The sequence below is a fragment of the Coregonus clupeaformis genome, unplaced genomic scaffold (genome assembly GCF_020615455.1).
Source record: "Coregonus clupeaformis isolate EN_2021a unplaced genomic scaffold, ASM2061545v1 scaf1930, whole genome shotgun sequence".
NCBI lineage: Eukaryota > Metazoa > Chordata > Actinopteri > Salmoniformes > Salmonidae > Coregonus > Coregonus clupeaformis.
The window spans coordinates 45,025-71,226 of NW_025535384.1; the positions used below are offsets into that span (position 1 = coordinate 45,025).

Genomic DNA, 26,202 nt, shown 5'->3' on the forward strand with positions numbered 1-26,202 from the left:
TTGTTGGGCGGCCTGCAGTCACAAGTCGCAGGATTTTATCTGGAGAGAGAGGGGAGAAAGAAGTCAAAGCATAGGGTAGGGCAGTGTGAGCAGGACCAGCAGTGTTATTAGACTTAACAAACGAGGATCGGATGTCGTCAACCTTCTTTCAAAGTGGTTGACGAGGTCATCCACAGAGAGAGAGGAGGGGGGGGGATTCAGGAGGGAGGAAAATGTGGCAAAGAGCTTCCTAGGGTTAGAGGCAGATGCTTGGAATTTAGAGTGGTAGAAGGTGGCCTTAGCAGCAGAAACAGATGAAGAAAATGTAGAGAGGAGGAGTGAAAAGATGCCAGGTCGGCAGGGGAGTTTAGTTTTCTTCCATTTCCGCTCCGCTGCCCGGAGCTCTGTTCTGTGAGCTCGCAATGAGTCATCAAGCCACGGAGCTGGAGGGGGAGGACCAGCCGGCCGGGAGGATAGGGGACACAGAGAGTCAAAGGATGCAGAAAGGGGAGGAGAGGAGGGTTGAGGAGGCAGAATCAGGAGATTGGAGGGAGAAGGATTGAGCAGAGGGAAGAGATGATAGGATGGAAGAGGAGAGAGTAGTGGGAGAGAGAGAGCGAAGGTTGCGGCGGCGCATTACCATCTGTGTAGGGGGCAGAGTGAGTAGTGTGGGAGGAGAGCAGAGAGAAAAAGGAAACAAAGTAGTGGTCGGAGACAAGGAGGGGAGTTGCAGTGAGATTAGTAGAGGAGCAGCATCTAGTGAAGATGAGGTCAAGCGTGTTGCCTGCCTTGTGAGTAGGGGGGGACGGTGAGAGGGTGAGGTCAAAAGAGGAGAGGAGTGGAAAGAAGGAGGCAGAGAGAAATGAGTCAAATGTAGACGTAGGGAGGTTGAAATCCCCCAGAACTGTGAGGGGTGAGCCATCCTCAGGAAAGGAGCTTATCACTGAAGTAACACTGAAGTTCAAAGAAGTTCATCAGGTTTTAAAGGTTTATTTGAACATCTTTGTACATATGCAGAACATACGGTTCCCCTCTCTCCACTGGGATTCTCTGCCTCTAACCCTGTTACAGGGGCTGAGTCACAGGTAGGGGTTTCGTAACCGCAGGCAGAACAGTTGAAACTGGAACAGCAGCAAGGCCAGGCGGACTGGGGACAGCAAGGTGTCAGCATGCCCGATAGTCCCGACGTATGGTCCCAGGGCTCAGGTTCTCAGAGAGAAAGAGAGAACGAGAGAATTAGAGAGAGCATACTTAAATTCACACAGGACACTGGATAAGACAGGAGAAGTACTCTAGGTATAACCAACTGACCCCAGCCCCCCGACACATAAACTACTGCAGCATAAATACTGGAGGCTGAGACAGGAGCGGTCCGGAGACACTGTGGCCCCATCTGAAGAAACCCCCGGACAGGGCCAAACAGGAAGGATATAACCCCACCCACTCTGCCAAAGCACAGCCCCCGCACCACTAGAGGGATATCCTCAACCACCAACTTACAATCCTGAGACAAGGCCGAGTATAGCCCACAAAGGTCTCCACCACAGCACAAACCAAGGGGGCGCCAACGAACAGGAAGATCACGTCAGTAACTCAACCCACTCAAGTGGCGCACCCCTCCCAGGGACGGCATGAAAGAGCACCAGCAAGCCAGTGACTCAGCCCCTGTAACAGGGTTAGAGGCAGAGAATCCCAGTGGAGAGAGGGGAACCGGCCTGGCAGAGACAGCAAGGGCGGTTCGTTGCTCCAGAGCCTTTCCGTTCACCTTCACACTCCTGGGCCAGACTACACTCAATCATATGACCTACTGAAGAGATAAGTCTTCAGTAAAGACTTAAAGGTTGAGACCGAGTCTCGCGTCTCTCACATGGGTAGGCAGACTGTTCCATAAAAATGGAGATCTATAGGAGAAAGCCCTGCCTCCCGCTGTTTGCTTAGAAATTCTAGGGACAATTAGGAGGCCTGCGTCTTGTGACCGTAGCGTACGTATTGGTATGTACGGCAGGACCAACTCGGAAAGATAGGTAGGAGCAAGCCCATGTAACGCTTTATAGGTTAACAGTAAAACCTTGAAATCCCTATACCCTATACCCTACACCCTACACCCTATACCCTATACCCTATACCCTATACCCTATACCCTATACCCTATACCCTACACCAGGACCAAGTAGTGCACTATACACTGCCCTCAGAACAGCCTCAAGTCGTCGGGTCATGGACTCTACAAGGTGTTGAAAGCGTTCCACAGGGATGCTGGCCCATGTTGACTCCAATGCTTCTCACAGTTGTGTCAAGTTGGCTGGATGTCCTTTGGGTGGTGGACCATTCTTGATAGAGACGGGAAACTGTTGAGCGTGAAAAACCCAGCAGCGTTGAAGTTCTTGACACAAACCGGTGCGCCGGGCACCAACTACCATACCCCGTTCAAAGGCACTTACATTTTTTGTCTTGCCCATTCACCCTCTGAATGGCACACATACACAATCCCTGTCTCAATTGTCTCAAGGCTTAAAATGTATTCTTTAAACTGTCTCCTCCCCTTCATCTACACTGACTGATGTGGATTTAACAAGTGACATCAATAAGGGATCATAGCTTTCACCTGGATTCTTAATGTTATGTACAGTCATTATATAGGGAATAGGGTACACTTTTGGGACGCATCCAACTTCTCAGGAATATCGATAGTGATCTAAGGACTATTATGCTTAATACATTACCCAATGTCACTTACAGTGAAGTCAATCAGATCTCTGACAGACAGACAGAACAATGGTAACGCCTAAAGTTTGATCAGTCCCCTCCTTAAATACAGAGTCAACTTTCCCAGCATCATCGAGGTACTTCCCTGAGTGTAGGTACTTCCTTGAGTGTAGTAGTTTAAAAGCAGATGCCTGGTGCCATACATTATCAGTAGGACCAGGTAGATTACCTGTTCAGGTGGACCAGGAGTACATCGTTAGAAGAACCATCATGGCACTCCAATGGGTAAAGCCGTGGATTGCTCTCCTCTTCGGACTGTCTGCTGCATATTCTGAGACTGGTAAGAAAAGATAAGACAAGATATGATAAAATGCCATTTAATATCACCTTAGGATAATTCATGTAGCATAGTTTAGGAACTAAAGAGGAGCTGGTCTAGAAGCAAAATAAGACTTGTTCCCTGTCTTTTTCCAGTTATGATTCCAGATATGACTTCCATTGGGAGTCTATATGATTCCAAACTGCAAATCTTGTCAGGTATTCTTTTTTTTACATATATGTTACCTAATACTCAAATATCTATATTATACTGTTATATTATACATCTCGTATTCAGACATGAATGGTGCAACTATACAGTACATTTCCCCCATGCAGCAGGAGTGAGTCCCACTCATAACGGGCAGGTCTGCAGCACATGGGGTAACTACCACTACAAAACCTACGATGGAGACTTCTTCCAGCTGCCCTACACCTGTAACTACGTGCTGACGTCGCTGTGTAAGAGCAGCAGCGGCTATGAGGCCTTCAACGTTCAGCTGCAGCGGGGAGAGGTAGACGGGCTGCCCACCATAACCAAGGTATTCCTTTGTGATCAGTCCTTTGATTGGTTTTTAAATAGCACTATGATTTTATTGTAAGGTGACCTTGAGATGTCCTGAAAGGCATCTGTCAAATAAAATGTATTATTATTATTATTATTATTATTATTATTAAGGTGTCTTTGAAGCTGGATGGAACCTTTGTGGAACTGGCCAATGGTAACGTCAGTGTCAACGGAAAACAGTGAGTTCACAGTCCAATCAACAAAGGCTCTTAGATGTGTCAAACCATTGGCTCTTAGATTTAGTGTAAAACCATTGGCTCTTAGATTTAGTTTAAAACCATTGGCTCTTAGATGTGTCAAACCATTGGCTCTTAGATTTAGTGTAAAACCATTGGCTCTTAGATGTGTCAAACCATTGGCTCTTAGATTTAGTGTAAAATAAATTGTAATAGAGGAAGCAAATTATAGGCAGTTTGTTACCACTTAACTACATCCAATGGAATTAATGTTATTCAGAGATCAATCTTATCAACTGTAGGGAAACAAAACCAATGGAGAGTTTTTTTAAATTTTTTGCTTCAATTGCATTCAGTTGCTACTTTTGTACAAAGAATTCATACATAAAAAAAAAATGTATTAATATCATGGATGCAGTGTTGTATCATCATTCAGCTCAGCTTGAGATCATATTTTTGCTGTTTAACATCATCTACATAATGTCAGTTTCAACGGGCAACAGTCAGGTTCATCAGTGATCAGTGATCTAAAAGCATTATTTGTATAGCATTCAGAGGTAAAACTCTTATTCTGAAGTTTAGTTGAACAATGTTGACCCTTGTTGGAATACCAACTCTCCCCTCTGATGAACACTGTGTTGTTTCGTTCCCCTAGGGTCACCATACCATTTGGTCAGTTTAACGTCTTCATAGAGAGGACCGTTTCCTATGTGAAGATCACAGCCAAGCTGGGGTTAGTCGTCATGTGGAATGGACATGATTCCCTCTGGGTATGTGTTCAGTCTGCTTTACTAATTTCAATATGTTTTCTGTCACACTACAGTGATTTGCGGTTGTTTTACCTGCTTTGGTTCAATGCACTGATTGTAAGTTGCTCTGGATTAGAGTGTCTGCTAAATGTCAAATGTATGTGATGCTTTGCTGCAATATACTGGTCCTGATGAACACGGTCTATAGTTAGCTAGTGAATGTAGAGCAACATCAGTGTTAGTGGAACTGTTTGGATAAGAGTGGGAACATATCAGTGTTAGTGGAACTGTTGGGATAAGAGTGGGAACATATCAGTGTTAGTGGAACTGTTGGGATAAGAGTGGGAACATATCAGTGTTAGTGGAACTGTTGGGATAAGAGTGGGAACATATCAGTGTTAGTGGAACTGTTGGGATAAGAGTGGGAACATATCAGTGTTAGTGGAACTGTTGGGATAAGAGTGGGAACATATCAGTGTTAGTGGAACTGTTGGGATAAGAGTGGGAACATCAGTGTTAGTGGAACTGTTGGGATAAGAATGGGAACATATCAGTGTTAGTGGAACTGTTGGGATAAGAGTGGGAACATATCAGTGTTAGTGGAACTGTTGGGATAAGAGTGGGAACATATCAGTGTTAGTGGAACTGTTGGGATAAGAGTGGGAACATATCAGTGTTAGTGGAACTGTTGGGATAAGAGTGGGAACATATCAGTGTTAGTGGAACTGTTGGGATAAGAGTGGGAACATATCAGTGTTAGTGGAACTGTTGGGATAAGAGTGGGAACATATCAGTGTTAGTGGAACTGTTGGGATAAGAGTGGGAACTTATCAGTGTTAGTGGAACTGTTGGGATAAGAGTGGGAACATATCAGTGTTAGTGGAACTGTTGGGATAAGAGTGGGAACATATCAGTGTTAGTGGAACTGTTGGGATAAGAGTGGGAACATATCAGTGTTAGTGGAACTGTTGGGATAAGAGTGGGAACATATCAGTGTTAGTGGAACTGTTGGGATAAGAGTGGGAACATATCAGTGTTAGTGGAACTGTTGGGATAAGAGTGGGAACATCAGTGTTAGTGGAAGTGTTGGGATAAGAGTGGGAACATATCAGTGTTAGTGGAACTGTTGGGATAAGAGTGGAACATATCAGTGTTAGTGGAACTGTTGGGATAAGAGTGGGAACATATCAGTGTTAGTGGAACTGTTTGGATAAGAGTGGGAACATATCACTGGTAGTGGAACTGTTGGGATAAGAGTGGGAACATATCAGTGTTAGTGGAACTGTTGGGATAAGAGTGGGAACTTATCAGTGTTAGTGGAACTGTTGGGATAAGAGTGGGAACATATCAGTGTTAGTGGAACTGTTGGGATAAGAGTGGGAACATATCAGTGTTAGTGGAACTGTTGGGATAAGAGTGGGAACATATCAGTGTTAGTGGAACTGTTGGGATAAGAGTGGGAACATATCAGTGTTAGTGGAACTGTTGGGATAAGAGTGGGAACATCAGTGTTAGTGGAAGTGTTGGGATAAGAGTGGGAACATATCAGTGTTAGTGGAACTGTTGGGATAAGAGTGGGAACATATCAGTGTTTGTGGAACTGTTGGGATAAGAGTGGGAACATATCAGTGTTAGTGGAACTGTTGGGATAAGAGTGGGAACATATCAGTGTTAGTGGAACTGTTGGGATAAGAGTGGGAACATATCAGTGTTAGTGGAACTGTTTGGATAAGAGTGGGAACATATCACTGGTAGTGGAACTGTTGGGATAAGAATGGGAACTTATCAGTGTTAGTGGAACTGTTGGGATAAGAATGGGAACTTATCAGTGTTAGTGGAACTGTTGGGATAAGAGTGGGAACATATCAGTGTTAGTGGAACTGTTGGGATAAGAGTGGGAACATATCAGTGTTTGTGGAACTGTTGGGATAAGAGTGGGAACATATCAGTGTTAGTGGAACTGTTTGGATAAGAGTGGGAACATATCACTGGTAGTGGAACTGTTGGGATAAGAATGGGAACTTATCAGTGTTAGTGGAACTGTTGGGATAAGAATGGGAACTTATCAGTGTTAGTGGAACTGTTGGGATAAGAGTGGGAACTTATCAGTGTTAGTGGAACTGTTGGGATAAGAGTGGGAACATATCAGTGTTAGTGGAACTGTTGGGATAAGAGTGGGAACATATCAGTGTTAGTGGAACTGTTGGGATAAGAGTGGGAACATATCAGTGTTAGTGGAACTGTTGGGATAAGAGTGGGAACAGAGAATGGTGTGAAGACGGCGTTAACCGCGTTAACATGATAAGAGTTTAAAAGGTTTTAACAACATGATAAGAGTTTAAAAGGTTTTAACAACATGATAAGAGTTTAAAAGGTTTTAACAACATGATGAGAGTTTAAAAGGTTTTAACAACATGATAAGAGTTTAAAAGGTTTTAACAACATGATGAGAGTTTAAAAGGTTTTAACAACATGATAAGAGTTTAAAAGGTTTTAACAACATGATAGTTAGAGAGGGAGTAGCGAAATGCTTGTAGCACAGGTACAAGGAGTGGAATGTTAGCATAAACAGCCTGGTACCTAGGCTAGAACAGCCTCAACTCATGATGAAGTGTGTGAAATGTCAATACATATGAACTGCTGTAGGTGCATGTACAGCTAGCTGTTTGTGAAATGTACATATTTGCGATGCGTTAAACCTCAGTCATCTTCCATTGGTTTTATAGGTGGAGCTGAACTCAAAGTTCCAGAATCAGACGTGTGGGCTGTGTGGAGACTTCAACGGAGTCCAGATTTATGACGAGTTCATTAAGAATGGTAAACAAAATCACCAAATGTCTTAGGGGGGGGGCGGATTATGCTCCTGTTCTGCTTACGAATGAGTGGGTTCAATCTATGGCTTAGGAACAGGTTCTAAAGTATTTTACCATATTAAGAAAGCGTTACAAAAAACACAAAACACATGATGACAGAGATAGATAAAACTCTGTTTCTTTTCCCACAGATGCTCATCTCAACATAATCGACTATGGTGATCTTTGGAAGATGAATGGCCCAACAGAGACCTGTACAGAAATCCCTGGTCCCAAGGAGCAGTGTGAAGACCAGGTATTTACACGTCTAGAGCTGAGCTGAACATTTAAGATTTCGTATTCATTACATTTAAACATGATTGTAAGATCTTGGAATGTCAGTTGAAATATCAATATCAACATCCTCATGGCTGACATTTGATCAGTACAAAATCCCTCTATGTTGCCTCTAGTAATTATTCTTCTTCTCCTTCTTCTCCTTACTAAATGTAATCAAGATGTTTTCAAATACTATTGTCCTGTGGTTGTGTGTGATTTCAGGAAACAGTAGTTTTCTTCATTAACACATCACATAACTGAACTATCTTCTTCTTCTTCTTCTTCTTCTTCTTCTTCTTCTTCTTCTTCTTCTTCTTCTTCTTCTTCTTCTTCTTCTTCTTCTTCTTCTTCTTCTTCTTCTTCTTCTTCTTCTTCTTCTTCTTCATCCTTTTCAGACCGAACTTTGTGAGCAGCTTCTCACCAGCCTTGCCTTCAGTAGCTGTAAGGAGCTGATTGCCACAGACTCTTTCATCAAGGCCTGTGCAGCAGACATGTGTCACTGTGGCAACAGTAGCAGCAGTGCCACCTGCGCTTGCCCCACCATGTCCGAGTACTCCCGCCAGTGTGCTCACGCAGGGGGGAAACCCCAACAGTGGAAGACCGAGGAGTTCTGCTGTAAGGGAAATCGGTTTTGTCTTTGTATTGGAACAGTTCTGTTGGAACTCAAAGTAAACACGTTGGTCATGCAATAATGCTTTGCCTTAGGTCATCTGTAGTGTCTTCTTCTTCTTCCAGATGCTGGTATTTACATTTACGTGACGGAAAACTGAGGAGCAAATCCCAATTTCCACTTAGTTGATGTCAATAAAAGACTAAGTGAAAATCTGAAGTAATGAAGACTTGGAAACAGATTTCTGATTAGGGTTATTTGTCTGTGTTGAGCAGTGGAGACGTGTCCTTTCAACATGGAGTACCAGGAGTGTGGTAGTCCCTGCACTGATACCTGCTCCAACCCAGAGAGGAACCAGCATTGTGAGGAACACTGCACCGACGGATGCTTCTGCCCTGCCGGTACATGCACTAATATACTGAATACAACATCTTACGTCAGCAATGTAACCATTTTAAAGTAGCTGAATACAACATCATTTACATTTAACATTTTAAATGAGCGACTTACAGATTGGGAGTGCATACATTTTCATACGTCAGCAATGTAACTATTTTAAAGTAGCAATAAAAAATATACAAATGCGATCTCACCGACGGATGCTTCTGCCCTGCCGGTACTGCACACTCACTGATTTTAACAGAGATGGGATCAAGTCACAATTTTGCAAGTCTCAAGTCAAAGGTTAAGTGTTTAATGACAATTTCATTGCAATTGCAATGCATCAGTGATTTTGTCCCACATGTTTTACAAACATTTATGGAACAAGGTGACTAAATTTATTTAATTTAATTTATGGAACAAGGTGACTAAATGTATTTAATTTAATTTATGGAACAAGGTGACTAAATGTATTTAATGTAATTTATGGAACAAGGTGACTAAATGTATGTAATGTCATTTATGGAACCAGGTGACTAAATGTATTGAATGTAATTTATGCATCCAGGTGACTAAATGTATTGACTGTAATTTATGGAACCAGGTGACTAAATGTATTGAATGTCATTTATGCATCCAGGTGACTAAATGTATGTAATGTCATTTATGGAACCAGGTGACTAAATGTATTCAATGTAATTTATGCATCCAGGTGACTAAATGTATTGAATGTAATTTATGGAACCAGGTGACTAAATGTATTGAATGTCATTTATGCATCCAGGTGACTAAATGTATTGAATGTAATTTATGGAACCAGGTGACTAAATGTATTGAATGTAATTTATGGAACCAGGTGACTAAATGTATTGAATGCCTTTCTCATAGGAACCGTGTTTGATGACCTCACACAGACTGGCTGTGTAGCTGTGAACCAGTGCTCTTGTCTCCACAACGGACAGTCTTACCAGCCTGGACAATCATTCTCAAGAACATGCCATACATGGTAAGAGCTGCACTGTATTTATATACACTGAATTTGTGTGTGTGTGTGTGTGTGTGTGTGTGTGTGTGTGTGTGTGTGTGTGTGTGTGTGTGTGTGTGTGTGTGTGTGTGTGTGTGTGTGTGTGTGTGTGTGTGTGTGTGTGTGCCGGATGTGTCGAGCCGGATGTGTCGAGCCGGATGTGTCGAGCCGGATGTGTTGAGCCGGATGTGTTGAGCTGGATGTGTTGAGCCGAATGTGTTGAGCCGAATGTGTTGAGCCGGATGTGTTGAGCCGGATGTGTTGAGCCGGATGTGTTGAGACGGATGTGTTGAGCCAGATGTGTTGAGCTGGATGTGTTGAGCTGGATGTGTCGAGCTGGATGTGTTGAGCCGGATGTGTTGAGCTGGATGTGTTGAGCTGGATGTGTTGAGCCGGATGTGTTGAGCCAGATGTGTTGAGCTGGATGTGTTGAGCTGGATGTGTCGAGCTGGATGTGTTGAGCCTGATGTGTTGAGCTGGATGTGTTGAGCTGGATGTGTTGAGCTGGATGTGTTGAGCTGGATGTGTTGAGCTGGATGTGTTGAGCTGGATGTGTTGAGCCGGATGTGTGCGTGTGTGTCTATGTGTGTGTGCTGTAGGCTAAACTGACTGTCTCTCTCCATTAGTACCTGTAACCAAGGCCAGTGGAGTTGTACAGATCTAGATTGTCCAGCTACCTGCTCCATAGTGGGAGGTTCCCACATCACCACCTATGATGGGAAAGACTACACCTTCCATGGAGACTGCTCATATGTCCTGTCCAAGGTAGGGATCTAAACTAACGTATGGAGACTGCTCCCGCTGTATGTCCAAGGTATGGATCTAAACTAACGTATGGAGACTGCTCCCGCTGTATGTCCAAGCTAGGGATCTAAACTAATGTATGGAGTGATATTAGTGCCAACAGAAATATTGAATACAAATTTGATTTCTTAATAGACATTATTCAATTCAGATTCTATTTCAGTTGGCACTGATATGTCTCCATACTAATGCATACTGTATGTTTAGTAGATTTAACTCCTAACTTGCTAGCGAACATGCACTGGCCCACGAGCGGGCCACATCCGGCATAGATTGCGGCCGACAGGTGGCATCCACTTGCATTGGCGGTGCTTGTACATCCATTGCTATCACTATCCATATTCATCTCATAAATAAAATCTAACTTTTCTATCAAGTTGCACCATAATATACCCTGCCTCCATTCACACCCCTTGACCTTTTCCACATTTTGTTGTGTAACAGCCTGAATTAAAAATTGATTAAATAGTGTTTGTTTTTTTGTCACTGGCCTACACACAATATCCCATAATGTCAAAGTGGAATTATGTTTTTCAAAAATTAATTTAAAAGAAAAAGCTGAAATGTCGAGTCAATAATTATTCAACCCCTTTATTATGGCAAACCTTAAGTTCAGGAGTAAAAATGTGCTTAACAAGTCACATAATATATTGCATGGACTCACTCTGTGTCCAAAAATAGTTTTTAACATTATTTTTGAATGACTACTTCATCTCTGTACCCCACACATACAATTATCTGTAAGGTCCCTCAGTCGTGCAGTCAATTTCAAACACAGGTTCAACCACAAAGACCAGGGAGGTTATCCAATGCCTCGCAAAGAAGGGCACCTATTGGTAGATGGGTACAAATTTAAAAAGCAGACATTGAATATCCCTTTTTTATTTTATTTTATTTTATTATTATTATTATTATTATTATTATTATTTTATTCAGGTTGTAAGACAACAAAATGCAGAATAAGTCAAGGGGTTTGAATACATTCTGAAGGAACTGTAATTCCCTAGAACTGAAAGTATGCAAGTAGTAAGTAGTGTGTTAAAAAAAAAATAGTTTCCTTAACTTTACTGTCATACCTTGTGCTAATTGTCCCCAGCAAACCAACAACACTGCTTTCACAGTCCTGGGTGACATAGTGAAATGTGGAAATACGGACACTGAGACCTGCCTAAAGGCTGTGACCCTGGTGATTCAAGAGTCCAAGGTAAGTTAGCCTCTCTGCAGTGACACACCCACCTGATAGTGTCATATTAAAATATATCAACATCAAACCATGTTGTATATGTTTAGAGAAAAAAAGCTCAATGTTGAGACTTCTCCTGCTGCCAGTAACTCTTATCACCACTTCAGGGTCAATTCTATTTCAATTCCAGTCAATTCAGGCAGTAAACTGAAATCCCAATTCCAATTCTCTTCATTGTTTTTCAGTGAGGAACATTTGGAATTGGTATTGGAATTAGGCTCTGGATAAGAGTGTCTGCTAAATGACTAAAATGTAAATGTAAATGTTTACTTTCTGTATTGAATGGAATTGACTCCACACTCCTTATCACCAGGGGAGTCTCTCGATCGTCATCGAGGCCAGTGGAAGGGTCTTTGTCAACAAGATGTTTTCTCAGTTGCCGCTTTTCATGGGTGAGTTACTGCTTGATGGCAACTTGAGAAAAGGGATACAGAAATGTGATATCTGTCTATTTTCTTTTTGTCATGAATCAGTATAAACTTCTGTTTGAAACCCACCAGACATGTCACCCATTGAGTTGTCTCTTTTTTCTTAGCATCATGTAACACCAATAGCATCCCACAACACAACGGGGGAGCTAAAAGTTAATGGTCCACCAGATTGTGACTAGAACTTGTGTATATTTTCCACAGCGAATGTAACAATCTTTCAGCCCTCTACGTTCTACATCGTTGTGCATACCTCTTATGGGCTGCGTCTAGAGGTCCAGCTAACACCTATAATGCAGGTCTTCATCATAGCTAGCAGCTCCCACAAGGAACAAACCCAGGGTATGTTTCTCTCAGTTCATTCAACGTCTTCGTGAAAGATAAGCGTCTTTGGGTCTTTGAAAAGCGCTATATAAATCCCATGCATTGTTATTGTAAAAGCTGATTGGTTGTCAAACTATTGTTATTGTAATATACCACTTGGGGGAGTTCAGTCAAACCTCATCTGAAACAATTATTAATAAACTAACAATACTTGATGCATTGCATCTTTAGTCAATGTTAGTTTTAACCACTTTAATGAATCTGTTATATTGTTTTGCACCTCTTATCCAGGTCTTTGCGGAGACTTTAACAGCGTCCAAGCTGACGACTTCAGGACCATCAATGGACTGGTGGAAGGAACCGCTGTGACGTTCGCCAACACGTGGAAGACCAAAGCAAGCTGCCCTGATGTGACACAGAACTTTGAGATCCCATGCAGTCTGAGTGTAGAGAACGGTACTCCTTCGACCTCTTTAAAAACACTAACGTATGTCTAATGCAGCGGTTCTCAAACTAGGGGTCGTGAACCCATGTGGGGTCGCCTGATATGAAAAAAGGGTCGCGGGAGAATTTCCAAAATACCCCAAAGTATATACACTGAACAAAATATAAACGCAAAACATGACAAGTGTTGGTCCCATGTTTCATGAGCTGAAATAAAAGATCCCAGAAATGTTCCATAAACACAAAAACGTATTTCTCTTAAATTTGGTGCACAAATTTGTTTAAATCCCTGTCAGTGAGCATTTCTCCTTTGCCAAGATAATCCATCCATCTGGGGTCCAAAAAAGGCCACTCTACCTCAGTGGTAGAAAAATGATTTATTTTCAAACTAAACATTTTTATTGTTTGCTTATGTTTCGGCGTAGAGAGCCTTTATCAAGGCCTTGGGACACTTTTTGGGGAGGACACTTACGTATGTCTACTGAGATGCACAGTAAAGCCTAGATAAAAACTCTTTGTACTTTGTGCTTAAATGTTAAATGTTGCTCATATCTCATATGTTTTACAGAGAGATATGCCAAGCACTGGTGCTCGATGCTGTCAGATCCTGCAGGAATATTTTCCCAATGCCACACTGAGATCAACCCAAAGTACTACAAGGAAGTAAGTATGATGATTTTAATTTGTCAAATGCTCTTCCATTACAGAGTTATGCCAAAGCTCTATCATTCAAGAAGTTCTATATTAAAATGTATCATTTTAATGTATTACTAAATGTAACCTAATGTAGATCTCAAAACATGTCATCAGATTTTTCAAGATGTTTTCAAATAGTATTGTCCTGTGCTTGTGTGTGATTTCAGAAAACAGTAGTTTTCTTCATTAACACATCACATAACTGAACTATCTTCTATTTCTCCTTCTCCTTCTCCTTCTCCTTCTCCTTCTCCTTCTCCTTCTCCTTCTCCTTCTCCTTCTCCTTCTCCTTCTCCTTCTCCTTCTCCTTCTCCTTCTCCTCCTTCTTCTTCTTCTTCTTCTTCTTCTTCTTCTTCTTCTTCTTCTTCTTCTTCTTCTTCTTCTTCTTCTTCTTCTTCTTCTTCTTCTTCTTCTTCTTCTTCTTCTTCTTCTTCTTCTTCTTCTTCTTCTTCTTCTTCTTCTTCTTCTCTCCCTATAGATCTGCCTATATGACAGCTGTAACTGTGAGAGGAGTGAGGAGTGTATGTGTGCTGCGGTCTCCTCCTATGTCCATGCATGTGCTGCTGCAGGTGTCCTGCTCAGTGGATGGAGAAACACCACCTGTGGTAAGATAAACATCAGAGATACCCCCCCACCAAAAATGAATTAATGAAGGGTTTCCCCTTATATTAACCCACTGTGTTCAGGGTTTCCCCTTATATTAACCCACTGTGTTCAGGGTTTCCCCTCATATTAACCCACTGTGTTCAGGGTTTCTCCTTTATATTAACCCACTGTGTTCAGGGTTTCCCCTTTATATTAACCCACTGTGTTCAGGGTTTCCCCTTATATTAACCCACTGTGTTCAGGGTTTCCCCTTATATTAACCCACTGTGTTCAGGGTTTCCCCTTATATTAACCCACTGTGTTCAGGGTTTCCCCTCCTATTAACCCACTGTGTTCAGGGTTTCCCCTTATATTAACCCACTGTGTTCAGGGTTTCCCCTTTATATTAACCCACTGTGTTCAGGGTTTCCCTTTATATTAACCCACTGTGTTCAGGGTTTCCCCTCCTATTAACCCACTGTGTTCAGGGTTTCCCCTTATATTAACCCACTGTGTTCAGGGTTTCCCCTTTATATTAACCCACTGTGTTCAGGGTTTCCCCTTATATTAACCCACTGTGTTCAGGGTTTCCCCTTATATTAACCCACTGTGTTCAGGGTTTCCCCTTATATTAACCCACTGTGTTCAGGGTTTCCCTTTATATTAACCCACTGTGTTCAGGGTTTCCCCTTATATTAACCCACTGTGTTCAGGGTTTCCCCTTTATATTAACCCACTGTGTTCAGGGTTTCCCCTTATATTAACCCACTGTGTTCAGGGTTTCCCCTTATATTAACCCACTGTGTTCAGGGTTTCCCTTTATATTAACCCACTGTGTTCAGGGTTTCCCCTTTATATTAACCCACTGTGTTCAGGGTTTCCCCTCCTATTTACCCACAGTGTTCAGGGTTTACCCTCTTATTTTAAAACAAAATAAAAGAAATACCCCAAAACATATAATGAAATGTTGAATCACCATACTGTTTCCACAGGGAAGTACACCTCTCTCTGCCCCGACACAATGGTCTATGACTACACCATGACCAGCTGTGACCGCACCTGTCGTTCACTGAGCCAGCCAGACTTTACCTGCCAGGTACATTCACATGGACATCTCATTTCTATGACTTTTATTTATTTAATATTATTATTATTATTCATTTTATTAATGTCTTGGTGCCTAAGATTGTTGTTGTCTTGTTGTTGTTGTTGTTGTTGTGTATGGTCTTGTTGTTGTTGTTGTTGTTGTCTTTTTGTTGTTGTTGTTGTTGTTGTTGTTGTTGTGTATGTTGTTGTTGTCTTGTTGTTGTGTATGTTGTTGTTGTTGTTGTCTTTGTTGTGGTTTTGCTGTTGTTGTCTTGTTGTTGTTGTGTATGTTGTTGTTGTTGTTGCAGACATGCCCAAAGTAATTTCCCCTCAGGGATAAAATAAATGTTTTAATTGAATTGAACAGTTAGACCATGTGCCTGTGGATGGCTGTGGCTGTGCAGAGGGAACCTACCTGAATGACCAGGGAGACTGTGTCCCTGCCTCACTCTGCTCCTGCTACTATGGAGGCACGGTAGTACCCCCTGGAGAGGTCACCAGGATCTATGGGGCTACTTGGTGAGGACTTGCTTGGCATGTGAAAGAAAATCTCAGAAAATCAGATGGTCTTCTTTGTCGTGGCTCTATTCAAATATTTAGAAATCGACTGTCTTCTTCTCAAGTCTTGGTTTACTGCAAGAGGCATGCTAAACCATGCTTAACCCCCTCCTCTTGTACCCCTCTTAACCACCCAGCTCATGCAGACATGGGAAATTAAGCTGTGTTGGAGAACAAAAACATTCATGTGAGTACGACGAAATTCGGAAACACATCTTTATTTGCCAAATACAGCAAATCACTTCACAACCAAGACTCTATAATTGAGTCATGAACAAGGAAGTTGAGTCCCTACTAACGTATAAAGCCTACTTTTGTTCCCTACAGCCTGTGAAGAACCAATGGGTTTCTTCAACTGCTCCAGTGCAGGGCCCGGAGCCAAGGGCTCAGAGTGCCAGAAGAGCTGTCAAACACTAGACAGTCAATGTGTAAGTCTACAATGGGACATGCCTTACAATATGGTTAATAAAAACATGCCTTACAACACGTTTAATAAAAACATGCCTTACAACACGTTTAATAAAAACATGCCTTACAACACGTTTAATAAAAACATGCCTTACAACACGTTTAATAAAAACATGCCTTACAACACGTTTAATAAAAACATGCCTTACAACACGTTTAATAAAAACATGCCTTACAACACGTTTAATAAAAACATGCCTTACAACACGTTTAATAAAAACATGCCTTACATCACGTTTAATAAAAACATGCCTTACAACACGTTTAATAAAAACATGCCTTACAACACGTTTAATAAAAACATGCCTTACAACACGTTTAATAAAAACATGCCTTACAACACGTTTAATAAAAACATGACTTACAACACGTTTAATAAAAACATGCCTTACAACACGTTTAATAAAAACATGCCTTACAACACGTTTAATAAAAACATGACTTACAACACGTTTAATAAAAACACGCCTTACAACACGTTTAATAAAAACATGCCTTACAACACGTTTAATAAAAACATGCCTTACAACACGTTTAATAAAAACATGCCTTACAACACGTTTTAATAAAAACACGCCTTACAACACGTTTAATAAAAACATGCCTTACAACACATTTTAATAAAAACATACAAGGACAATGTTATGTTACCACAGTCTCAGATTGATCAAATTATTTATAACCTTAGACATAGCTAGGCCCAGGATCCAAACAACATCCTCCGATGGTGCACTGAGATTGACTTTTTAGAAGGTTTCTGTTTGAGCAGACATCTGTAACATTTACAGAGAACCTGATCTCCATGAACATCAAGGAGATCATCTTTAAAAGTCCTTTAAAAACACTTGATCAATTGATCCATTTGACAAATAATGCCCACATGTCATTCCCAGGGACATACAGGCACACTGTCAACTTAAATATCAGTCCTTCCCTATTTCATGTCATTCCCAGGGACATACAGGCACACTGTCAACTTAAATATCAGTCCTTCCCTATTTCATGTCATTCCCAGGGACATACAGGCACACTGTCAACTTAAATATCAGTCCTTCCCTATTTCATGTCATTCCCAGGGACATACAGGCACACTGTCAACTTAAATATCAGTCCTTCCCTATTTCATGTCATTCCCAGGGACATACAGGCACACTGTCAACTTAAATATCAGTCCTTCCCTATTTCATGTCATTCCCAGGGACATACAGGCACACTGTCAACTTAAATATCAGTCCTTCCCTATTTCATGTCATTCCCAGGGACATACAGGCACACTGTCAACTTAAATATCAGTCCTTCCCTATTTCATGTCATTCCCAGGGACATACAGGCACACTGTCAACTTAAATATCAGTCCTTCCCTATTTCATGTCATTCCCAGGGACATACAGGCACACTGTCAACTTAAATATCAGTCCTTCCCTATTTCATGTCATTTCATTGTGTGTTCCAGATCAGTGCAGACTGTGTATCCGGCTGTGTTTGTCCTGCTGGTCTGCTGTCTGATGGAAATGGAGGATGCATCGAGGAGGACCTATGTCCCTGTTCTCACAATGGAGTCTACTACCAACCTGGACAGACACTCAAAGTAGACTGCAATACCTGGTAACATCGGCTTCTGCCCCTCCTCTTCCTCTTTTGGATATTTTCAAATACAAGTGTCAAATGTTTCCCTCTAAAATCTTGACATGTGATCATGTTTGCATCACTGTAGCACTTGCAAAGGGAGGAAATGGCATTGTACCAATAACCAGTGTGATGGGATGTGTGCCATATATGGGGATGGGCATTTCATCACTTTTGATGAGGAAAGGTTCACTTTCAATGGAGATTGTGAATACACTCTTACTCAGGTAGGGCAATACTCATTTGCATTTATGATTAAGGAACAATACTTTGATTTTATTTTGTATTTTAATAAAAACCCTACTTTATGTACGGTCCACATATTTTCTAATTATTGATCAATATAAAGTAATGATAATAACTAAGCGGTAAAGGTTTTCTGATTCTGTGTTTTAATACATCCTGCAGGATTACTGCAGCAACAATCCAAACGGTACCTTTAGAGTGATCACGGAGAACATTCCCTGTGGAACCACTGGCACCACCTGTTCCAAGGCCATCAAGCTCTTCTTGGGGGTAGGAACCACTGTTCATAAACGGCTTCATAAATCCATTGAAGGTGCAATAGACAAGTCCGGACATTTGGCACAATGTCGACGGTGGTGTCAGCGAGAGTAATTGCATGCTGAAGTCTATGCGTTTTGCTAGCAGGCTAGATTGACTGACAGAGTGCCTGCTTAGAATTGTCTTCGAGCAGAATTGATAGCAGCACAAAACCCCCATATGTATTTGTTACATTAGAATTTAAAATCGACATGTTGTATCTGTGTACAAACTGGGTAGTGTAAAACCCAGCACCACCACAGTGTAACCCTGGACAGTGTAACCCTGGACAGTGTAACCCTGGATAGTGTAACCCTGGATAGTGTAACCCTGGATAGTGTAACCCTGGATAGTGTAACCATGGATAGTGTTACCCTGGACAGTGTAACCCTGGATAGTGTAACCCTGGATAGTGTAACCCTGGACAGTGTAACCCTGGATAGTGTAATCCTGGATAGTGTAACCCTGGACAGTGTAACCCTGGATAGTGTAACCCTGGACAGTGTAACCCTGGATAGTGTAACCCTGGACAGTGTAACCCTGGACAGTGTAACCCTGGACAGTGTAACCCTGGATAGTGTAACCCTGGATAGTGTAACCCTGGACAGTGTAACCCTGGATAGTGTAACCCTGGATAGTGTAACCCTGGACAGTGTAACCCTGGACAGTGTAACCCTGGATAGTGTAACCCTGGACAGTGTAACCCTGGACAGTGTAACCCTGGACAGTGTAACCCTGGACAGTGTAACCCTGAATAGTGTAACCCTGGACAGTGTAACCCTGGACAGTGTAACCCTGGACAGTGTAACCCTGGATAGTGTAACCCTGGATAGTGTAACCCTGTCTACTAGTCTTACATTAGCAATAAAATGAACACATTCTGTTTCTTTCTTTCAGAACAATGAGATCATACTGGCAGATAAATCTGTAAAAGTGATCAAACAAGAGAATGGGGTAGACGTGCCATACCAGGTCCACTCTATTGGTCTGTATGTTGTTGTTGAGGCTGAAAATGGCCTGATCCTCATGTGGGATAAGAAGAATAGCCTGTTTATCAAACTCAGCTCTACTTTCCAGGTGAGTGACTAGAATAGGACATATTCAACCAGTGACTGCACTGTGTATTTGTTTAGCAATTGATCAAAGGGAATAGGGGAGCGTACTCATCATTAAACATGTGATGTTTTATTAACCATGTTCTCTCCTTCCAGGGCCAAGTGTGTGGTCTGTGTGGAAACTACGACGGTAATGGAAAGAACGACTTCACGTCCAGAAACCAGGAAGTGGTTGTTGACGCTCTGGAGTTTGGGAACAGCTGGAAAGTGTCAACTAATTGCCCCAACGCTGATGTCATAAAGAACCCATGCGCTTTAAGATCATACAGGGAGTCCTGGTCTCTGAAACGTTGCAGCATCATCACCAGTAAAGTGTTCGCAGCCTGCCACTCAGAGGTACAGTAAACAGCAGATACTAGTCAAGATAGATTCAACACTTTATTGCCATACCAACCAAAGTTGTTAGGAAGTTGACGTAGTGCAGCTCAAATAAACAAAGACAAAAAGACACAGATATAGAGACGTTCATTTGCATAACCTATACATACAATAGAGAGTACAGCAGATACATTCTGGGGGGGTTACATATGGAATTGTTTTAAGATGGTCAAACCATTGATCATTTAGCTATTTGATTTAGAAATGTAGGACCCCTTTAGGTTTCAAAAATATATATATAAATAATATTTGATAAAATATTGAATTTGGCCTTTACTACTGTAGCCCATAGAAACACATTGAATAACACTTTCATAAATGGCAAAAAAAATACAGTCAAAAAATTAATCATAAGGAATGAAGTTTTGAAGTGTCTGTCGTATATTTAGGAGATATAAGAAACATCAGGTTGTAGCCTCTGAAGATATCTTTAGCACAAAGATGCAATGCTTATTTCCTGTCTTTTACATTTTGGGGTGGTTGTCATGGTAATGGCAGGTCATGTGCAAAACCCCCACTTTAGAGAAAAAAACATCAGATCTGAGCAGGTCGCATGGAGAATCGGGTTTGAATCAGGGTTGAGATCCACATATGGAAGTGGTATAAATCAGAGCTCAAAAGATCAGATTCCATGTTTTTTTTTGTTGTTGTTGCTGTTTACACATTAAGGACAAGATCAGATAGGTATCAGATATACAAATCATTGGTAAAATATCTGAATTAGACTGCCTGTGTAAACGCAGCCATAGTGACAGTGCATAAGTACAATAATATGGTTAATGCTTCAACAAGAGTTCATAGACTTCACAGGCTCAGGGTCAATATGGTTAATGCTTCAACAAGAGTTCATAGACTTCACAGGGTCAGGGTCAATATGGTTAATGCTTCAACAAGAGTTCATAGACTTCACAGGGTCAATATGGTTAATGCTTCAACAAGAGTTCATAGACTTCACAGGGTCAATATGGTTAATGCTTCAACAAGAGTTCATAGACTTCACAGGGTCAATATGGTTAATGCATCATCATCATCATCAGGAGTTCATCTATAGTCTGTTCAACAAGCAAGGCAATGCATTGAATAAATAAATGATGGCTAAATGCATCTTCCTAAAAGGTGGACCCCACCCCATTCCACGATGCCTGTGTGAGGGACTCGTGTGCCTGTGACACTGGGGGAGACTGTGAATGTTTCTGTACCGCTGTAGCAGCCTACGCCCAGGCCTGCAACGAGGCAGGGGCTTGTATCAGGTGGAGAACACCAGATATCTGCCGTGAGTCATTTGCTTTGAGTGGGACAATTGATTGATGGATAGGTGGGATTGTTTTTGCTATTGGGGCGAAATACTGATTTGTATGTGTAACTGTTTAATCATTCCTCGTTTGGGACCCTGGTTAAAATGTAACATGTTTTAATTTCCCCCAGCTGTGTTCTGTGATTTCTACAACCCTATTGGTGACATGTTTTAATTTCCCCAGCTGTGTTCTGTGATTTCTACAACCCTATTGGTGACATGTTTTAATTTCCCCAGCTGTGTTCTGTGATTTCTACAACCCTATTGGTGACATGTTTTAATTTCCCCAGCTGTGTTCTGTGATTTCTACAACCCTATTGGTGACATGTTTTAATTTCCCCAGCTGTGTTCTGTGATTTCTACAACCCTATTGGTGACATGTTTTAATTTCTCCAGCTCTGTTCTGTGATTTCTACAACCCTATTGGTGAGTGTGAGTGGCATTATCAGCCGTGTGGAGACCCCTGTATGAAGACCTGCAGGAATCCCTCAGGAACATGCTCCAGTCAGATCCCTGCACTGGAAGGTAACTAACAGCCCTTCATAACAGCTTGGGCCTTTGATTTACACCATCTACATGCCAAGTTGTAAAACAAATGTACAGTATAAAATATGTAATGACTCTCCCTCCCTTGTCTATCTATACTGAAAAACTAAATACAAAATATTTAAATATCGTATCCAGCTTTGGTGTTAGAACTAGATACCATGAGCATGATCTAATCTGTGCAGGTGTCCTGGATTAAATTGACTGTTTATCTTAAAGGTTGCTATCCAAAATGTCCTCCGGACCAGCCTTATTTAGAAGAAAGTACCATGAAGTGTGTCCCTATCACGCAGTGTGGTTGCTACGATGGAAATGGAACACGTTACAACGAGGATGACGTTATGCCTTCCAAGGAGAACTGTCAGAAATGGTATGTTTTTATATCAGCATTTTGACATATACATAGATACTGTATTTACATTACATAGTATTTAACATGGTTGGTATATTTCTATATACCTATGTTTCTGGTGAGATAAGGCGATGTCAATGGTCCCCCTACAAAGACGTTTTCCTACCATTCAACTGATTTAGCTTTTCAAAGATTGGGATTTGACCTGTTAATATCTTATTTGGATTTGACCTGTTAATACCTTATTGGGATTTGACATGTTAATACCTTATTTGGATTTGACCTGTTAATACCTTATTGGGATCTGACCTGTTAATACCTTATTGGGATCTGACCTGTTAATACCTTATTGGGATTTGACCTGTTAATACCTTATTGGGATCTGACCTGTTAATACCTTATTGGGATTTGACCTGTTAATACCTTATTGGGATTTGACCTGTTAATACCTTATTGGGATTTGACCTGTTAATACCTTATTGGGATTTGACCTGTTAATACCTTATTGGGATCTGACCTGTTAATACCTTATTGGGATCTGACCTGTTAATACCTTATTGTGAACATATAACAGTGCTTTCAAATCATAACAAATAACATCTTATTCGACTTTTAAAGGTACTAAAACCCCCTGCTTTCTTTTTCAAGTTTTTGCTCATCAACTAAGGCCAATTGCAGCTATGATATCGAAGGTAAGGAAAACTGTTACAAACTGAAACATTAGCCTACATTACCAAGAAGGTAACATGACAAGAAGATTACATGATAATAACTTGTTCACTGTGAAAATCATATTGCAGCCTGCCATTGTATATACAACGGCAGCACATACCAGTATGAAGCTATCGTATATAACACAACTGACGGTGATGGGACCTGTATTACTGCCATCTGCAAAACCAACGGAACCATTGTCCGGAATATGAAACCCTGCCCCCATATACCAGATAATAATGGCACCACAACTCCACCTAGTGTTACAACAACACAGATATCCACCCAAGCACCGACCACAACAGTATTTGTTTTCTCAACTCCTACCACTGCCCAAACAACAACTCCTACCACTAACCCAACAACTACTACGACTACCTCAACAACAACTCCTACCACTACCCCCACAACAACAACCACTCCACCCACTACTACTCCACACTGCCTGATCTGTGAATGGTCAGACTGGATTGACAATCATTATCCTTCAATTGGACCAGAAGGAGGAGATTTTGAAACCATAGATATTTGCAGTAAACCCAAGGAAGTACAATGCAGAGCCAAAGAATTAATTGATGTTCCTTTGGCCGACCTAGGTCAAAAGGTTGAATGCAATCCCTCGGTTGGACTGATATGCCACAACAAGGATCAAGGCATCCCACCAATATGCTACAACTATGAAATCAGAGTCAAATGTTGTGTTGTTTGTGGGAATGAGACAACTACCACCTCAGAAAGGCCCACAACACCTACTACCACTGAAATAACAACCACTAGGCCAACAACTACCCCAACAACAACCACAATAACAACCCCTACCCCCCACAACAACCCCTATTTCAACACCAACCACTCCACCCACTTCTACTCCACACTGCCTGATCTGTGAATGGTCAGACTGGATTGACAAACATTACCGTTCAAATGGACCAGAAGGAGGAGATTTCGAAACCATAGATATTTGCAGTGAACCCAAGGAAGTACAATGCAGAGCCAAAGAATTAATTGATGTTCCTTTGGCCGACCTAGGTCAAAAGGTTGAATGCAATCCCTCGGTTGGACTGATATGCCACAACAAGGATCAAGGCATCCCACCAATATGCTACAACTATGAAATCAGAGTCAAATGTTGTGTTGTTTGTGGGAATGAGACAACTACCACCTCAGAAAGGCCCACAACACCTACTACCACTGAAATAACAACCACTAGGCCAACAACTACCCCAACAACAACCACAATAACAACCCCTACCCCCACAACAACCATTACAGCACCACCAACAACAACACCCACTACCCCAACCACAACAACAACTACCCCAACAACAACAACAACTACCCCAACAACAAGCACCACAGAAAGTCCAACAACCACAACTAAGACAACAACCCCATCCACAACAACAACAGTAACAGAGGAATTTACAACTGGTCCAGAATCAACAACACCCACAACAACAACAACCATTACACCAACAACACCCACAACACCCACTACACCAACAACACCCACAACAACCACTACACCAACAACACCCACAACAACCACTACACCAACAACAACAACTACTACTACTACAACCACAACAACTACTAAGACAACAGCGTATTCCACAACAAGTGAAACAACAGAAGAAATTACAACTGGTCCAGAATCAACAACAACCACAACAAACCCTACCACTACCCCAACAACAACCACAACAACAACCCCATCTACGACTACCTCTGAGGAAACGACAACAACGACCCCAACAACAACCACAATAACAACCCCTACACCCACAACAACCATTACACCACCAACAACAACAACACCCACTTCCCCAACAACAACCCCTACCACTACACAACCAACAACAACAACACCCACTACCCCAACAACAACAACAACAACTACCCCAACAACAAGCACCACAGAAAGTCCAACAACCACAACTAAGACAACAACCCCATCCACAACAACAACAGTAACAGAGGAATTTACAACTGGTCCAGAATCAACAACACCCACAACAACCACTACACCAACAACAACAACTACTACTACTGCAACCACAACAACAACAACCACCACAGAAAGTCCAACAACTACTAAGACAACAGCGTATTCCACAACAAGTGAAACAACACAAGAAATTACAACTGGTCCAGAATCAACAACACCCACAACAACAACCACTCCACCCACTACTACTCCACACTGCCTGATCTGTGAATGGTCAGACTGGATTGACAATCATTATCCTTCAATTGGACCAGAAGGAGGAGATTTTGAAACCATAGATATTTGCAGTAAACCCAAGGAAGTACAATGCAGAGCCAAAGAATTAATTGATGTTCCTTTGGCCGACCTAGGTCAAAAGGTTGAATGCAATCCCTCGGTTGGACTGATATGCCACAACAAGGATCAAGGCATCCCACCAATATGCTACAACTATGAAATCAGAGTCAAATGTTGTGTTGTTTGTGGGAATGAGACAACTACCACCTCAGAAAGGCCCACAACACCTACTACCACTGAAATAACAACCACTAGGCCAACAACTACCCCAACAACAACCACAATAACAACGCCCTACCCCCACAACAACCATTACACCACCAACAACAACACCCACTACCCCAACCACAACAACAACTACCCCAACAACAACAACAACTACCCCAACAACAAGCACCACAGAAAGTCCAACAACCACAACTAAGACAACAACCCCATCCACAACAACAACAGTAACAGAGGAATTTACAACTGGTCCAGAATCAACAACACCCCACAACAACAACACCCACTACACCAACAACACCCACAACACCCACTACACCAACAACACCCACAACACCCACTACACCAACAACACCCACAACAACCACTACACCAACAACAACAACTACTATTACTACAACCCCAACAACTACTAAGACAACAGCGTATTCCACAACAAGTGAAACAACAGAAGAAATTACAACTGGTCCAGAATCAACAACAACCACAACAAACCCTACCACTACCCCAACAACAACCACAACAACAACCCCATCTACGACTACCTCTGAGGAAACGACAACAACGACCCCAACAACAACCACAATAACAACCCCTACACCCACAACAACCATTACACCACCAACAACAACAACACCCACTTCCCCAACAACAACCCCTACCACTACACAACCAACAACAACAACACCCACTACCCCAACAACAACAACAACAACTACCCCAACAACAAGCACCACAGAAAGTCCAACAACCACAACTAAGACAACAACCCCATCCACAACAACAACAGTAACAGAGGAATTTACAACTGGTCCAGAATCCAACAACACCCACAACAACCACTACA

The 26,202-nt window shown here is 41.8% G+C and overlaps 1 protein-coding gene across 1 annotated transcript; it reads left to right on the top strand.

Annotated features, from left to right (window-relative positions):
• Positions 1 to 2,942: 2,942 nt before the first annotated feature.
• LOC123487953 (mucin-5AC-like) lies at positions 2,943 to 26,000 on the top strand (the record flags this gene model as incomplete). Its single annotated transcript, XM_045218954.1, has 33 exons — positions 2,943 to 3,025; positions 3,160 to 3,222; positions 3,343 to 3,545; positions 3,683 to 3,750; positions 4,403 to 4,517; positions 7,223 to 7,313; positions 7,501 to 7,604; positions 8,023 to 8,242; positions 8,513 to 8,638; positions 9,507 to 9,624; positions 10,269 to 10,407; positions 11,543 to 11,643; positions 12,008 to 12,081; positions 12,322 to 12,459; positions 12,733 to 12,897; positions 13,454 to 13,548; positions 14,060 to 14,186; positions 15,159 to 15,262; positions 15,620 to 15,771; positions 15,948 to 15,997; positions 16,138 to 16,238; positions 17,732 to 17,883; positions 17,993 to 18,131; positions 18,313 to 18,420; positions 19,345 to 19,524; positions 19,659 to 19,898; positions 21,057 to 21,213; positions 21,631 to 21,759; positions 22,000 to 22,150; positions 22,781 to 22,824; positions 22,933 to 23,298; positions 23,744 to 25,012; positions 25,957 to 26,000. Coding segments are annotated over exons 1-33 (5,403 nt in total), but the record flags the coding sequence as incomplete, so codon positions are not given.
• Positions 26,001 to 26,202: the final 202 nt, after the last annotated feature.